Raw genomic sequence first — 11,281 nt, 5'->3', positions numbered from 1 at the left:
TATATAATTTAAAATCCACCTATTTTAAAAGCCAAAATATTATCCTAAATACCATATACAGATATTCTTGTGTTAATTTGTAAACCTAAAAAGGTAAAAATGATATGAAAAACAAGTAAGGAAATTTCATTTAATATAGTCAAAATTCTTAAAGCTCAATTTTATTTAAAAAAAAAACCAAAGGTTCCAATTATCATTTCCCCTGTCATAACTATCAAAGTATCAAGTTATTGAAGTCCAAGTAAAGCCATGTTTGGTAAGAAAATTTAAATACAATTTAAAAAAAAAAAAAACCCATAAAATAAAGTCCTACACTGAAATTTATTGTTTGACAGCTTTGACTTTAGTGAATGATTATAAATACAGTTTTTAGAAATTGTATCCTATTTTCTTTGTTCAAAACAAGATTCTCAAAAAAATTAAATAAAAAATTATTTTGAAAACACTTAAGAGGATGCTTTCAACTTTCAAGACACAAAAAAAATATTTTTAATGATATAGTTGTAAATAAATTGAAAATAGTGGAACAATATATTTGCAGAAATTCTTTTATTTCTTAATTAATGAGCTTTACTTTATCACCAAAAAAAAAATCACGCTTCAAATTGAAGCTTATATCGACAACAAAAAAAGGTACATGATATATATTACTGCATTTTAGTTTTAAAACATATCATTATCCAATCATTATTTTTCTGATTTCCGTATTTTAAAAAATTAATCTTAAAGGTGAGAACCTTCAAATTCAATTTTTAAAAAGTATTTTTTTCCATATTGTTTTGAAAACAAAAACAAAAGTCTTCCTACCAAACAAGTAATAACTCAACGGTAATAGAATTTTTTTTTTTTAAGAGATAATAGCATCCTTTTTAATTCTTTATGTTTATGATTTTAGCCTCACTATCAAGTTAATATTATTTGTTCAATAAAAAAAAAAAGTTAGTATTATTTAACACTATTCTCTCTCACTTAAAAAGAATTAAAGAATAACTTATTCTAAAAAAAACTGAAACAAGAAAATTCGGTTGGCAAAAACTATGCCGTTTTGTTGTCCCTCTCAGCTGCCTTAGGCTTCTTATCTCTTTCTGTGTGTCTCCCATACCATTGAAAACAGTGTGCACAACATGAACACGCTAATCCCAACGTCTCTCTGCAACACCAAAATTACAAGGTTCCGTTTCATTCCAATCCTCAGAAACAGCTTGTCCCATGCTCAAGCTCGCACCAAAAGCTTCAAAATACATGCCAGTTCCAGTGAAGTAGATGCACAAACAGTAGAGGAACCCAAGGAAGAGACACAAGCAGAACCCACTGGAGCAAGCAAGTCCTCCACCGCTGCTCCTCTTGCATTAGACAAAGACCTTAAAAAGGTTGGTACATGCTTGCTCTCTACTGGGTGAACCTAGCTCTAAACTTTATGTTTGAACTGTTTTTGGAAATGCCCAGTTGAACTGTTTTTGGAGATTGAGAATTCATGTATCATTGTCCTTATTTTTTGACCCCACAATGAATATGTGTATATCATTATGTTGTAAGTACATCAGCCAAGGATTAGGGGCAATAAGTTTATGGACAAAACATTTATTTACAAATTTTTTCACAACGGTTGAAATGGCCTGTCATGACTATGATTTTTTTTTTTTTTTTGCTGATAGTCATGACTATGATTATGACATAGCAAAAGTGGTATCAACCATGGACTCTCCAACCACAACTATTATATTAGTTGTGAAAAATATTATGTCTCTAACATTACTCGACTAGGGGTAGTTGTATACAATGTGCTCTCTATTAAAATATTTTTTGATTTCTTAAAATATATGAGAGAAAAGGCTTGATCATTGATATGCTTTTATTTTTATTTTTAAATTTCCTTGATAGGTTGCTCAAAAGACTGCTGCAACCTTTGCACCAAGGGCTTCCACTGCTACCAAAAACCCTGCTGTACCTGGAACTGCCTTGTACACTGTTTTTGAAGTTCAAGGTTATGCCTCAATGTTGTTAGGTGGAGCTCTGTCTTTTAATCTCATCTTCCCATCAAATGAACCGGACCTATGGAGACTAATGGGAATGTGGTCTATTTGGATGTTCAGTAAGTTATGCCCCCTACTAAATTTCAACCTCACTCTCAGTTGATGTGTCAAATATATGAACAAAATGTTGAACTTATATTTGATAAGGAATTCTATCCAAACCGTTTGATTTCTCTATAATGTTTTCATGCTTAAGATTATTCTAATTAAAATTAGATTTGATGAAGCGGCATTTAGGAACTACCTGTCATTGCTGTCAAAGAAATCACCTAACTCAATTTTGGTTATAACTTTATAGGATTTTGTGTGTGTGAGATAATTAGCCATATACTTGTAGGATAGGATTTAAAGCAACCAATTTTAGTATTCTTAGCAATTGCAGTTCTGTTTGTCATACCTTAAAGTCAAACTTACCGCCATTCAAAATTACCCACACTAGACTACAATTTCAGTTTCTACAGAACTGCATCTTATCAAGAAAATTTCTATCACTTGCAGCAATTCCTTCCCTCCGAGCCCGAGACTGCTCAAAGAATGAGAAAGAGGCTCTTAACTACCTGTTTCTCCTCGTCCCATTAATCAATGTTATAATTCCATTCTTTTGGAAGTCCTTTGCAGTTGTCTGGTCTGCAGATACTATAGCCTTCCTTGGAATGTATGCATGGAAAGTAAGCTTCATTTCTTCAGAGATGTTGAATTTTGTATTCCTTTGTTAGTTTGTGTTTCTCTCTACTGAAATATATTCTTTTTCTTCAGTTTGGGTGGCTGCAGAGAACAGACTAGGAAGTCAAATTGATGGCTGCCTTCAGTTGGATAATAATCTCATCACTGTCATGGATTCTCAATTTTATAACCTTGTGATGCATGTCTGACATGAAATTTATTAAAGCCTACCATTGCCCAACTAGCTATCAAGATGAAGATGATTTGTGAATTAACAGGGCAGCAGGATTGCCTCACCAAGGCGAATGAAACAAGATACCTTCCTCTTTCTTCTAAACATGTAATGATAAATATATACCAAGTTACTGTGAATGCTTCAAAGTTTGGGATCTAGGAAAAATTTTCATGTTTTTTCTACTTGTTCTCTTCTTCCCTTTTGTTCATGTTTAGGATGTATATGGTTCAAAGTTCATATGGAAAAACTAATTAATGATAAATTTGTATATGATGAGTCTTGAATTGTTGTTTGTTTGTTTGTTTGCTTCATGTGCATAGTTGTAAATAAGCAATGCTTGCAATTACTATTCCTTATAGTAATAATACTTAATTGAATCATCTAATTGGGTAAAACCAGCACAAAACAATGCAGAAATATAACGTTTTATTTACTTAAGTATATTATTTCATTGCATAAGAAATTATTTACCAAAACTCAGTATCAATGAATACAATCGTATCACTATCAGACAAATAAATAACTTTGTGAAGCATTTTCATTCCATCATTTGACTAATATTACAAAGGAAAAAGTTAATGGATGCTTTAAGGACATTGGTTTAGAAAAAAAAAATTATAAACATTTTATAAGAAAAGAAAAAATAAATAATTTTTTTGACATTTTTTTATTTTATTTTTTTTATAAAAATGATATCAAAATTTGCCTAGAATGGTCTACTAACAAATGCGCTAAGAACACATCTTCATTAAATCATTTGTTCAGTATGGCTTAATAACCTCAATTAGAAAATGGACTCATTCCAAATATAATTTTGTCCCATCCCATTTAAGGCTATATAGTATATACAATTGGCTCATTTAAAATTTGATCAGTTCACAAAGATTCAGTGGCTTTTGTGCAATTTCAAGAAGTTTTACGGGTCATTTAGTTAAATTAGATGCGGGTTCTGATTTTAAAAGAAAAGGGTTTGGGGCTTAATTTAAGGGGTTCGGACCTGGACTTATTCTAAGGCTTACTGGTTTTAAAGACTGATGGGCCTTTTAACTTCTTATATCCTAAATTGGTGTGGGCTTAATTTCAGGTATGGCCTATACTTGTTGGGGTTGTGAGATAATCTAACTGGGCCTAGTTCAAGCAGATTGGACAGAAATTGACTCGGCCCACCCTTATCTCAAATCCCTCCCACCAAGTATATCATATGTGGAGATTGTATATTACCCAAATTACAGGTTATATATTGCTCAGAAAAAAAAAAAAAAAAAAAATTACAGGTTATATATATATATATATATGCTAGCTTCAACCCTCTTATAATCTAGATAAACTTGGAGGTGGCCAATAACATTAAAGGGGTATTTGATTCGCCATGATATTAAATTACGTCGTAATATTATGTTATTGTAATATTATATTAATGTAATCTTAATACAAGAATACAATATTAAATTGTTTAGGAAGATGGTAAGATTAAGATAATGTAATATATTTTGCAATTTTAAATTATGATAATGTTAGAAAAAATAAAATAAACCAAAAACTTTAATGTCACATCATTGTAATGCATATCATATTAAGAGCACATCACAATGAACCAAACACCCCTTAACATGTTCCTCTCATTGGTTAAATCTAAATGTAACTCTTTTGTTTGTACCTATACTTCAATTAGCCATTGTTTGATGCAGGCAAGTGAAACTCATACATGGCTCCAAGATGTCATGTTGAAAGCCATCTTGATATATACTTATATAAGTGATCACAAATTATGATGAAAATCTATGCACCTCAAGCTCAAGCAATATAATTGAAAGAAAAGTAGAAAACATCAAAGTTTGTTTCTTTTTTCTTTTTTTTTTTTTTTTTTGCTTGGTAAGTGCAGGGGATAGAATCCCCGAGCAACAGGTTACAAAGGAACCCGGTTGCCATTGGCAACATCAAAGTTTGTTTCAAGGAGTTTTCTAATTTCTTTCACATGTAAACAAGAAAATTACAAAGTTTCCATATGTTGACAAACATTTTTTAAGTAAAATTTGGGGAGTGGGTACAGCCGTGTAGAGCATGGATCATACTCCCCAACTCTCCTTTGTGTACCAAAAAAAAAAAAAAAATCTAAAAAAACAATTTGCGAGGTTTATATCCATATTCATCCCAAAAAAGCAAATAAAGATTATCTACATAATTTCAATTAAATTATGCTTTTTCATATTTCTACTTGTGTTTTTTTTTAAGCACAAAAGCACTATGAAATATTTAAGAATAAGAAATTTCAGAAAAAAAATAAATTAAGCATATAATAAAACATTATTGTTGGGCAACCTTTTAGGGTATCCGTTGAGCAAAGGACAAATTTATTAATAACCATAGCCAAGGTAGCTACAATTATGCTATGGTATATTGGTATATGCTTTCTTCACTTGTTTCTATTATTTTCTTTTTTCTTTTTTTTTGACTATTTTGTCTCAAATTACCTTTATGTATCAAAAAGTGGAGCAAGTTTAATAATAAAACCTTTGTCTGTATCTAATTTTTTTCAAAATACAAATAATTTTTGAGAACATAACATAAAGGAAATCGTCAATTTCTCACATAGCGTCCTAGCCCAGGCATTGCTCAGGGCTTTGGCTAATCATTAATTAACTTAATGCTTGAGTTTTTAACTAATAAAAACAACCCAGTTGTGTTAATTTATTGTGCTCCCTAATCTCAACCATTTGGTAGAAATATTTTTAAAAATCCTATTAATAAGTGCCCTAATGGCACAAGTTGATTGAAGATTAATTAAATGCTCAATTATGAACTATAATGGAAACTTTTAAAAAGTAAAATACCCATATTAATGATTTATTGGCTTACATGCATAAATTTATTGTAATTGTGTGTGTGTTTTTTTAAATATATGTGTATAACATTTGACTTTATTTCTTGTAAATATATATAATATTTAATAAAGGGTTGTAGGGGAACAATTTGGTGACCCAATCCTTGTTGTTCAAGTCTTGGTCCAAAAAGTCCAATACAATGAATTCTTGTAGAGTATGGGCTAAAGAACTCGGTTTAAGTAAGTTTAAACGGTTTGTTGCATGGGTTAAGGGAATACACGAACAAGAACAAATGCCACTGTATTGAAAGATCCCCAGGAATGATAGGGCCAGAAACTTGATTAATGGATACAGATCAGTGCAATAGGATTCCTCTCAATGCTACCGTATTCTCCTCTTTTTTCTTGTCCCCTTCTCTTGGGGGACTTCTACATATTATCTAGGCCCTTTCCAATTATCTGGGCTTTACACTTGTTGATCATCCAAACCCCCACTTGAGCACATGTCCCATCAGATACCTCTCTCAGTTTTTTGTGAGTTGCGGTAGCCAAGGTAGCACTGTTCTGGAGTCTTCTCCACATTAATGCGGCCAGGAGAGTAGTTGTAATGCATTTAATGTGGTGGTGGCAGCCTTTGCTGAGATATTTTGGGTTTCCTTCCTTTTTACGTATTTAGAAGATAGGCTGTAGTGGCTTGGATGTACCTTTGCTCCGGATTTTCAGTATTCGAGGAGAAATTACTCCTCGGACATGTTTTCTTTGCCCCGTGGGTCTGAATAAGGATTGCTTGAGTTACGCTGACTCCTCGGACGGGCTACGTCCTTGGACGGGCCTAGAGCCGGCGTGTTATTTTGAGCCAGTCCCCACAAGGGTCATGTTAAGGAGTATCTTAGGATAATTGTTCATAAATTATTTTAGGAAAATTTTAACACCACTTTCATTAGAAATATAAAAAACCGCCAAAAAAATTACTTATTTGTTTTCTTTTCCCATAAACAATTTCTAAAAATGTACCTTAAACCAATGCCCTTAAAACATCAATTAATTTTTCTTTTTAATAAAATATTAGACGTACCTTAATCATTGTCATTAAGGCTTTCTTTAACAAAAATCATATTTAAATAGCAAAATTAGGATTGCCTAGTTGGGGTTGGCAAGGAAGGGAAAGCATGCTCGAAGATGGGTCGCATAATCATGGGGTAATGGAGACAATATGTCATTTTCAGTAAACACATATAAAAAAACATGTATTCTATGTGTGAAGTTAATTAAGGATACAAAGGTTGTACGTTCTTTCTTTATTATAATTCGATTACAACTTGCTCACGAGTCATCAGTCATGCACTAGCTCGACGGGTCAGGAGGAATAGAAAACTTGCAGGCCTGGATTCATGTGATACCATATACCAGGCCCAAAAAGACTTTGTTTTGACCTATATAAAGTTCCTCTGCATTCTTTCTACCAAAAGAAAAGAAGAAGAGTAAAATTTATAAATTTTAATAAGATATATATGATTTGGCAACTCAGTAAATATATTATTCATTTATAATACGTTTATTAAAATTTTCCAATATTTCAAATTAATTTTTGAAAATATTTTTCTCATTTTTAACATTTTAGTTTATACGCCAAGAAGTCTGATATGTATTTTAATTTTTTTTTGATGCATTAATGTGTATTTTAAACTTTGATTACATTATAAGAAAGAGATAAATGAGAGGTGTGACAGGCTGCAATTGAAATTGAAAGAATATAAAATGAAATACTCAAAGTGGGACATAAGATTTTTATTCTTATTGTGCTTATATTCAAGCAAACGTGCATTAACTTCCTTGCCCCAGCTAGCTAGAAGTAATTTCATCATTTGTAAGTGGCACTAAAATGACTTATCTGCAATGTGATGAAAAAGTTATGGGAAGAACCAATAAAAGGTGTTGGTAATTTAAATTTTCAAGATTTTGATTGATGATATAAGAAAATCAAAATTTTGAAGATTTGAGGTCTGAATCTTTACATATACAAAATACAATTTACAAATAGTTTGCATATATGTAACATTAGTGTAATTAAAAATAAATTTGATTTTCTTTTCCATTTTATTCATTCCATCAGGACAAAGTATCAAATAAAGATCTTCTTCGAATAATGAGAGGAAGATATTCATCTTTCATATCTCTCTATATAACTAAATGGCTAAACGAATATGATCTATGCGCGTATTGTTTGTTTTTCACATTATATATACAAATCAAACAGTTTCTATCAGAAAAATAATAATAAAATATATTGGAATTCGCCGCGTGACAGACTCATCAGCAATTAATTGGTTTTTTTGAGAAATAATATTAAAATTCATATTATACAACTACACTCATATACTAATGTATGTTGCCACAACCTCATGTGGTGGTAGGTCTAAGTACATAGTTTACTGCTTGTTAGGTTCATTCCCTTAATATCTTACTTGAGAGAGTTGCAGTGAGCATGACTTGATTGTAGTCAATCAACATATTTTAAGGTATTAAAAGTGAAACATTTTTATACATATATCTGTTTCAATCTGTGCCTTAATTAAATATTTTGACAGGATCTCAACTAGTTTCAGACCAACAATAATATATTAAAATTTATGAACATTTTCTGACGTTGTACTTAAGGTATTTTAATTAAATTTAAACTTATGGTTATTTTTCAATTAAATTTAATGGTATGGTTATAACTGTTATATTAACCAATAAATTATATGATTGAATATAATTATTCTTGAAAAATGTAATGCTATTTTTGTTGTGCATGATCAATACAATTATACGGTTCATTTCAATTAGAAAACTTAACATATAGCACCTAAAAGTACTCACAGCAGTAGTACTAAATAGCTATATTGTTATTTTTAGCACCACTAATTACAAAAATAGAGCTGCAGTAATGGAGCTTTAGCCAAATTTTTTTGCTTCTCAGCTACAGTGCACATCTAAAGATAGATGTGCACTATAGCTCAAAGCTAAAAAAAAAAAAATTATTTTATTTGTAATCACACATGGTTAGAAATTTTTTCTTTCTTTCTCCTCCTTCCCCATTTCTACCCGTTGCTCCTCTCTCCCCTTAGTCGGTCCTCACCCTCTTCATTTCTTCCTGTTGCAAGCTTCAATTCCTCCACTCATCGCCGACCCAAGCCCCTGCCCAGTGCCGACCCAAGCCCCTGCCCAACGCCGATCTTTCTCTCCGTCGTTTTCTCTCTCTAGATCGAATCCAAGCTCAAATGATGTAATGATTTTCGGTTTTAGTTGATCTGGTGGGTTTGGTTGTGACAGCGCGACGGTGGGGGGTTATCCATGGTAAGTTAACCCTCTCTTTCTCTCTGTCTCTCTCTCTCTAGCCCTCTCTCTAGATGATTTTCGGTTTTTGCTGGGTTTTGGTTGATATGGTGGGTTTAGGTTGTGATTTGGTTTTGGGTTTGTGATTGGGTTTTGATTTGCCTTGAGATTGTGGGCGGTGATGGCAGTGGCAGTGGGTGTGGGCGGTGGTGGCTGGTGGCAGTGAGTGTGGTAGTGGAGGTGGGTTTCGTTTTTGCAGTGGTTTTTTGATGGTGGGTTTCTAATGGTGGGTGGTGGCTTGAGTTTGTGATTGGTGATTTTTTATTTTGTTTGTAATTGGTGATTTTGTTTGGTCTAGGTTGAGGAAAAAGATTAAGTATTTAGGTTGGTGGTTTTTTCTTTCCTGCTGTGGACTGGTGGTGGTGGTGGATTTTTGTGCTGTGCCGGTGTTTTTTTTTTTTGGGATGTTTTTATTATTATTTTTAATGAGTTATTTGTATTATTTTAATCAAATAGCGAAAAATATAGCTCCATTTCTGTGGGTGTAAGGAAGTAAAATAGATAAAGTGACTTTTGTAAGTGCCAAATAGCTATATTTTTTGCTTCACTGTTATGGATGCTCTAATAAGAGCATTAGCATTGGGCCCCAATAGCTATTTTTAAACACCCCAGCACCAAAAAACCTCTACATTCGGGTGTATATATCTAAAAAAATTTAGCCACAAGCTATAGGAAGGTTGTTTAAGTATGATGTCACTATAGCAATTGCTTCTCTTTTTCTTTTCTTTTTTTTTTTTTTTTTTTTTTTTTTCTTCTTCTCACTTACCCCTCTCTCTCCTTATGTCTAACTCACTGTAATAGTTTTATATTATTTTATTGTGTAGTTTATTTTATTGTGTAGCCACAAGCTTAGGTATATATTGTAAAATGAGTTTATAATAAAATAGATAAAGTAACTTTCTAAAATGTAATATATATATATATATATTTTTTTTTTTAAAAACTCGGACACGAATGTTCTAAGCTTTTACCTATATACTAATACTCTATATATACTGTTTAAAATCTAATGAGAATCTTTATAAAAATAATTCGGGTATTGTAAAAGAATTAGAAACAACAAAAATTTAGTGACAACAAAATTTTTTAAAAAAGAATGTTGAAAGACCTGTGCAAATGTTTATTGAAACAATCAAAAATTTTTTTTTTCTCACTGTTGTTAACATTTCGTCATTTCCCACGTTGAAGCAGCTATCAAACATTGCTCTCACTAATAAGTATGGTGTGGAAAATGGTTTGTTTAATATTTTCAAAGAGGTTTCTTCCACAAACAAAGATTATCATTTATGAAGTGGCATTTTTCCTGTTGGGACTTGTGAAGGGTTACAGATGTCACTGTATATCGTATGCTGATCGAATACAAATGTCATTGTAAAAAAGATTTCAAAAAGCGAAGCTTTATCATTTATTTAAGCCAAGTTGCCCATGACTACCTTTATATCTATAAAAAGAACCTAACTTGCGTACTACTACTACATGCTTTAATATCTATAACGCAACAACCAATCAAACTCGTTTTTGTATCACCTTGTAGATAACTTATTCCAATTAGAAATCCGTGACATAGACCATGAAGTCCAAGTTTGTTCGTATATTATCTGATATATTTTATATGTAAAATGAAAACATTTGAAGTTTTTACTTGACTCTTTCTCGTATTGACATAAAACTTTTCTTTTTAAAAAAACTTATATTTTTTCCCATTATCATTATAATATATATAGGGTAACTCTAAGTAATGTTACATTATTTAATAACTTGTCATTGAATTTATATTTTAAAAATCTCGCTATTGTATTAAATATTCTATATGTTTTTAATATGCATGCCAATTTTCATGCCAACTGGATATTATTTATCATTCGATCCATAGAATCATAAACTCTTCTTTTATGTGTTATTTTAAACTACAAAAACTTTAATTTAAAAAATTGATTAATAACATAACTATTAACCTTTGAACATTGTTTTGATGGTTACCTTAAGCATGGGTTCAACTCATATATAGCCATGTCATCTTTTAAGCATTATTTTTCATGCTAATTGGATGTTATTTATCAATTTAAACATTAGTTTTTAAAGCATGAAAGATGAAAACTAATTGAAACTCAATGTTTTATTAAAATAAAACAACTCAATACTAAATAAATA

General features: G+C 31.3%; 1 protein-coding gene across 2 annotated transcripts; it reads left to right on the top strand.

The window, feature by feature from the left end:
- The first annotated feature begins 1,007 nt into the window (after positions 1-1,007).
- Positions 1,008-3,202, top strand: LOC115969852 (protein RESISTANCE TO PHYTOPHTHORA 1, chloroplastic). 2 transcript variants are annotated; one of them, XM_031089484.1, is made up of 4 exons: positions 1,011-1,370; positions 1,882-2,092; positions 2,532-2,701; positions 2,790-3,202. In XM_031089484.1, exons 1-4 carry the CDS (start codon positions 1,125-1,127, stop codon positions 2,814-2,816), a joined length of 654 nt encoding a protein of 217 aa, XP_030945344.1. In that variant the 5' UTR covers positions 1,011-1,124; the 3' UTR covers positions 2,817-3,202. The 2 variants fall into 2 exon arrangements, with proteins under 2 accessions (XP_030945345.1, XP_030945344.1); XM_031089485.1 differs by lacking the exon at positions 2,532-2,701 and having other exon boundaries at positions 1,008-1,370.
- Positions 3,203-11,281: the final 8,079 nt, after the last annotated feature.

Source organism: Quercus lobata, chromosome 12, assembly GCF_001633185.2.
Source record: "Quercus lobata isolate SW786 chromosome 12, ValleyOak3.0 Primary Assembly, whole genome shotgun sequence".
In the NCBI taxonomy this organism is placed as follows: Eukaryota; Viridiplantae; Streptophyta; class Magnoliopsida; order Fagales; family Fagaceae; genus Quercus; species Quercus lobata.
The sequence above is the reverse complement of the archived record's forward strand: the minus strand, read 5'-3'. Positions and strand labels throughout refer to the sequence as shown.